Below are 6,490 nucleotides of genomic sequence, written 5' to 3' on the forward strand. Positions count from 1 at the left end.
AACACCACAGTTAAGCGTCCAAAATTAGAAGTGGGTTTTCTTTTATTTAACCTCATTATTTCGCTAAAATTACTCGAAAACCCTCCTAAGAGTTGTTGTTACTAATAAACATTTCATAATTTTGGGCAAAAGGATAGCCAAATAGTTGACCGAAATCGTATATTTGCACCAATATTTGACTGAAGTCGTATATTAACATTACCGCCCCTTCGTGGCTTTATTGCAAGCCAAAGTGTGAAACGAGATTACTTGAAATATATATTTCCAGAGTTGAAAGCTTTTCGACTCTACAAATATATTTCTGAAATATGTCTCTCTGATTGGTCGATGGTCAAGAGGATTACGGCATCCTCAAAGCCTCTTGCTGTAATTCTCTAATCGATATCTATTATAGGACCGATCTGCTGAAATCCATACAACCGTGTCAAATGAAATAGTCTCGAATCATAATTTGTGCACGATACAACGTTGATACGTCAGATTTCGGAATTTTATTAAAAATAGGCATAAATCACATTGAACAGGTTGAATGCTGGCAAAAGTAGATAAAATAACTATGGGTCGAATTTCTCGTTTCACACTTTGGCTTGCAATAAAGCCACGAAGGGGCGGTAATGTTAATATGCGATTTCAGTCAAATATTGGTGCAAATATACGATTTCGGTCAACTATTTGGCTATCCTTTGCCCAAAATTATGAAATGTTTATTAGTAACAACAACTCTTAGGAGGGTTTTCGAGTAATTTTAGCGAAATAATGAGGTTAAATAAAAGAAAAAACCCACTTCTAATTTTGGACGCTTAACTGTGGTGTTCTAGGGAATTAAAATATCACAATTAACATGTTTAATTCAAAATCGTTGTCCTACAAGCACATGTTCAGATTGTGTGAACATTACAAATACAAACAATAAGGTTGAAAAATAAATAGCCATTTAAAAATGATTTTAAAAGATCGTCTATTTTGTAGCTTTATGACACTGAATAGGCCAAATATCTGCCTCTGACGAAAAAAAAATGTTTTCCATGCTGATTTGTTTTTGTAACAAGTACCGTATGTCATTTCAAAAGAAAGAAAAAAGGCGGATATTACTTTTAAAAACTCGACGCATTACTATTAATACGCCTACAAATAATACTTTTAAACTTTCTAAATCAATATATGACTAAATATCAGTATAAATGAATCTCTAAATCAATTAATCAATCAGTTATCAATCAATCAATAAATAAATAAATCAATAAATAAATAAATAAATAAATAAATAAATAAATAAATAAATAAATAAATAAATAAATAAATAAATAAATAAATAAATAAATAAATAAATAGGCCTAAATAGATAAATCTATAAATAAATAAGATCTGAATGTGCCATTTATATTATTATTACAATTTTAATATTATTAATATTAGTATTAATACGACGTATTATTAACTTTAAAAAGGTGCCCATTGATTATATAATAATTCAAGTACAGTTGAATCATGGTAGGTATTATGATACCTACCATGGTTCAATACAAGAAGACATTAAAAGATGTTCATCATTCCGTGCACTCACTAAATTTAGAACTCTTAGAAATTTGGCAACCTGTATCAATTAAGCAACCAATGATTGTAGCAAAATATATATTTTCCCGGTACATACTATTTATTGCACGTGTAATACTTTTTGACGTCACGAAAAGTATTGTACATACAATATTGTACGTACAATACAGAGTCTGAAGCGCGCTTAATACTTTTTGACGTCACGAAAAGTATTGTACATACAATATTGTACGTACAATACGGAGTCTGAAGCTAGCCTTATACTGAATATTCAAAACATAATGAATCATGTTGTTATAATATGTATTTTTAATATTACAAATTCAAAGTATAGACCTCTGGTAAGGCAGCCGTTGTTTGTTTTTTAGCTCACCTGTAATGGGTTTGAGCACTCAATAATTCCAAAGATAGTCAATTGTAAAGTAAACTTGTTATATTTTTAATATTAAATATATATTGTCTCCTTTTTATTGCACCACAATTTTTAAAGCTATTTGTAGCAAATTTGTTTGTAATGTAACAAAAATATACATTATTTTCCTCCATCGCAAAATTGAATTAAAATGAAATATATGAATAAAAGAGCCCAAAACAAGGTGAAAAAAAAAAACATAAAGAAAAGAAAAAGATGCCAGGGCCACACCATATTCTCAGTATGCATGGGTGTAGCGTTGATGTTGCTATCTTCAGTAGATAGCGCATATTATAGGCCTGATCATAAGCAAACAAAAATATTTGATTGCCCATAAAACCCCTCCAAGGGGCATTCGTCGGTCGGATTTTTTGAAGGTCATATAGCTAAAACATGTATTTCTAATTAGCTTAATAAATAGGCCAATAAGGTGTGAATTGGGATATACTGTATAGCACTTCTTTCAAATTTTTAAAACAGTTAAGAAGTGTGAAGAAAATTTTAAAAATCTTTTCATGATGTGAAACATTTTGAAAGAAAAAACAATTCTGAAATTCTCACAATTATACGGTCGGTATTCTTTAGTCTACTGTTACCAAATCATAAAAAAATCAGCATATGAATTCTTTTCAGACTAAACGCTGATGTAGGCAAACTTGACTGAATTACGGTTCAGGAGTTACAACACACAACTTGTACACGTGTGTACCAATAAATGCTTCCCACCACCCTGTTATTCAAGTACATGGTATCAGCAAAATGAATGGTTATTATCACAATGCATCACGGGATAGTAATCACTTATTGTTGTAACAATAATTATATTGTACACCTTTGTCTTCATTTGTAACTCCTGAACCATATCGCCCTTGGAAGTTACCTATTACTGTCCAGTCATTTGTGAACTAATTGTACTCGTACTGAGTATGTATGTCAACGTGTAGGTCACACAGTGCTGAAATTTGTACGAAATTTAAGACTTTTACTGTAATACATTCAGAATCTTGATGAAATTATATTAAAAAGGAAATGAGTACGAACATGCCGTATTAGTATAGGTATTGACACAAATGACAACTCTTTAGGTGAAACACAAAACAGGCACCACATTTAGTAGCAACCCTGTTAGGCCAAGTAAAAAATAAAACATGTTTCACGTCCGGGTTTTCGGAAAAAAGGAGGAGGAGGGAGCTTTTTATTTTCTATTTTTTATCGCAAAATTGGTGTAAATACCCATACTTAGAGCTGTTTTAGCGTATACAATAATGCCTGGAAAAAGAAGGAGGCCCTTTTTTATTTATTGTTCTGAGAATTACACCCCCTCCAATGATCACAAAACCTTCCTAAAATGTTTCTTGTATCTTAACAAGGCTATAGAAATCATTCCAACTTCATAGACATATTTTTTGAAAAGTTATAACTGAATTAAAAAAATAAAAATATATTTGAGGAAACCTCAAAAAAGGAAGCGGGAGGGGACGTGAAACATGTTTATTTTTTTATTTTGCCTTATATAGATCGGATTTAGGTCCACCGATATCAAGCAACTTTTTTTCAAGATAGCTTTAACTGTGACTAAAATTTCTCAAGCTAAAGTTAAAGCATTCTTTTAAGGGATCCAAAATGAGCGTTTATTGCGTTTCGACAGTATTTTTTGTGGGACATGAGAGCACCTCAGACCTATCAAATTGCATTCTGAATACGAAGCATGTCTTTCTGATATCAAATAATTTTCATTTTTTAAAATCACAATATAATACAAATTTTATGACAAATTATAAAAATTTGATATTTTTCAAATTTTGATATATAACAATCCTCGAAGTAAATTATATAAATCTAATGATATATTCTTAAAGTGTATGTAGCAGGAGGAAAAGCCGACGGTCAATTGAAAATTTTGACCTTTTATATTGAAGATATGGATTTTTTCCCAAAAGACCTAATTTTTGTTGGTGTTTTGGGAAAAAATCCATATCTTCAATACGAAAGGTCAAAATTTTCAATTGATCGTCGGCTTTTCATCCCACCTACATAGGCCTACACTTTAAGTATAAATCATCAGATTTATAAAGTTTACTTCAAGTACTGTTAAATATCAAAATATCAATTTTAATGATTTGCCATAAAATGTGTATTAAATTGCGAATTTCAAAAATCAAAATTATTTGATATCAGAATGACATTCTTCGTATTCAGAATGCAATTCGATATGTCTGATGTGCTCTAATGTCCCACAATAAATACTGTCCAAACGTTCATACCCCAGCCCTTAAGCTATTTATATTTCACAAATTTTTAATACAAGCAAAAAGAGAAAGAAAAAGAAAAGGAGAACTGGAGAAATGAATTAAAAATAATGAATATACCCGAATAAAGTGTCGAAAACATTTTCATACAAATTAAACTTTACTTTATTATTACTCCTTAAAACCTAAATTGAAGACCTGAGCGCAAGAAGACCGTAAGTCCACTTGGCCCCTCAACGTGTATACACTAAAGTTACGTATATAGTTTCTTAGGGTTTTATAATGTTTAATACATGTTCCAGGGTGGAAACATCATGAAAGGTTGTGAAAGATTTGTTTTGGCCCCTGAACATGAACATGTATAAAACATTACCAAACTATACGCAACTTTAGTGTATACATGTTGAGGGGCCAAGTGGACTTACGGTCTTCTTGCGCTCAGGTCTTCAGTTAGCTTTGATATAGGCAAAACAATGAGTCTGCGAGCAGCCACGAGAGCATTCGTTTTTCGATGCCCATTTGTTTCTGGGTACTTGGCAACTTGAAATTTAATTACACAATTTATGTTTTGAAAAGCATTTTGTCAGAATTATTGTTGAAATAAAAGTGAGAACATTTTCATTATAATTTAAGTTTTCAAAGTTTTGAACATTTCCAGATTATTTTGATTGAGTTCGAGTCGAAAAATAACCAGCATTCCGCATAAAAAATATGGGTATGGATAATACACACTGTAGGCCTATTGTACCATAACCATATAGAGTACAACATAATTATCTTATGAAAAGTTTTCAGGAAACGTATTTAAAACATTTCCATTTCGACTCCGAAGCTGAATCGTATGCATACCATTAACAAAGAAACCATATTAAGATAACCATATATACAGTTACACCTTACAAATGGTAAATAAAACTTTTAAAAAGTTTTCCAAAAGAGAAAACCAGTGAAATAACATGATGCTTTCATGCTTTTCAAGAGGCAGTAAATCACATTAAAGCCATTCTAACACTGTAACGTTTTCAATGCAAACTTGATACAATGATATTCAACTTTTCTACAACTATATTAAAATAAAATTAATAGGTCTATATTTTGTACTAAGTTTACATATCAATTAAGATATAATTTTACTATATACCTAATGTTCATCCATTCTTATATGAAATCCATTAAAAAATAAGGACTTTTTAAAATTGCAACCAAGGAAAATTAAACCTTTCTTATTTATGTAGGACCTATATAGGCCTAATTGTTTTTCACGCGATCAAAACACGAATTTTTCAGTAAAGCACTTTTATTTTAATAATGGTCTATTCTCATTCATGAGTATCACCCTGTTAATGTCACGTAACAAACATGTCAAAAGAGGACAACCAAATCTGAAAAACATACAGGCCTACTGAAAACATGACAAGCAATCTGTTATAGCCTACTGACTTATGATTCTCAATAGGGTTATCCTGAACAACTGAATTTTACTCTACAATATTTAAGTAAAAGTTTATGACTTCTTTGATTAGTAAGGTACTTACTTTTTTCTGTTTATGTGCCATGATAGGCCAAATCTTCCCTTTGCAGGGTATTGCCCAGAATCAAAGCATATATTCCATGTAAAATTAACAGTGTTTATGTAATATCCGCCATGTTTGGCCGTGTGTACTGTAGGGCCTACCTATTTTGATTCCCTTATTTTTCAGGTTACAAATCATTAGACGCAGAGGGAGACTTCAAGCGATCCCACAATGCAATGCGCCCGATGATGTGAAATATTGATCTGAGGTATGTTATATTTTGGTGTCAGACGTAAACTCGAGTGGCAGCAAATGTTCCAGCAATTTTCAACCATGGAATTGGAAACAAACAATATTAGATCTTTGGGCTATTTGGTTTCATACACAACGTCAAATTGATGAAAATCAAGTAACGAATCTGCATGCATGGCTCACCAATAATAGTATTTTGATAGAAAGCTGCGTATGAATCATGGGATAGTATAGACTCGTCTTTTTGTACGGTAGGGTGAGCACAGACTTGACATTGGGCGGGCGTAAAATTGACCTGCTACAATATACCATAATGCAACGCACAGTGCTAGATAAACATGTTCATTGACACCACAATGTGACTCGAGAACGGAGTTGGTCATGTTAGAAAAGCATGAGTTCCAATTGTCTCAACATTTAGCTATCAACATGATAGCTACTTGATCTATAGGCCTACTGATATCAGCAGTAGATAGTTACTTCATCAATACTGATATCAGCAGTAGATA

At 31.7% G+C, this 6,490-nt stretch overlaps 1 protein-coding gene across 1 annotated transcript in view; it reads right to left on the bottom strand.

The window, feature by feature from the left end:
• LOC140147568 (uncharacterized) overlaps window positions 1–5,871 on the bottom strand; it is a 49,159-nt gene extending 43,288 nt beyond the window's left edge. The window contains exon 1 of the mRNA XM_072169693.1: window positions 5,751–5,871. Within this exon, the coding sequence (XP_072025794.1) occupies window positions 5,751–5,771 (21 nt within the window). The 5' untranslated portion in view covers window positions 5,772–5,871. The remainder of the gene's footprint in view (window positions 1–5,750) is intronic.
• Between the last annotated feature and the right edge of the window lie 619 nt (window positions 5,872–6,490).

This window comes from Amphiura filiformis, chromosome 1, assembly GCF_039555335.1.
Source record: "Amphiura filiformis chromosome 1, Afil_fr2py, whole genome shotgun sequence".
Taxonomy (NCBI): Eukaryota; Metazoa; Echinodermata; class Ophiuroidea; order Amphilepidida; family Amphiuridae; genus Amphiura; species Amphiura filiformis.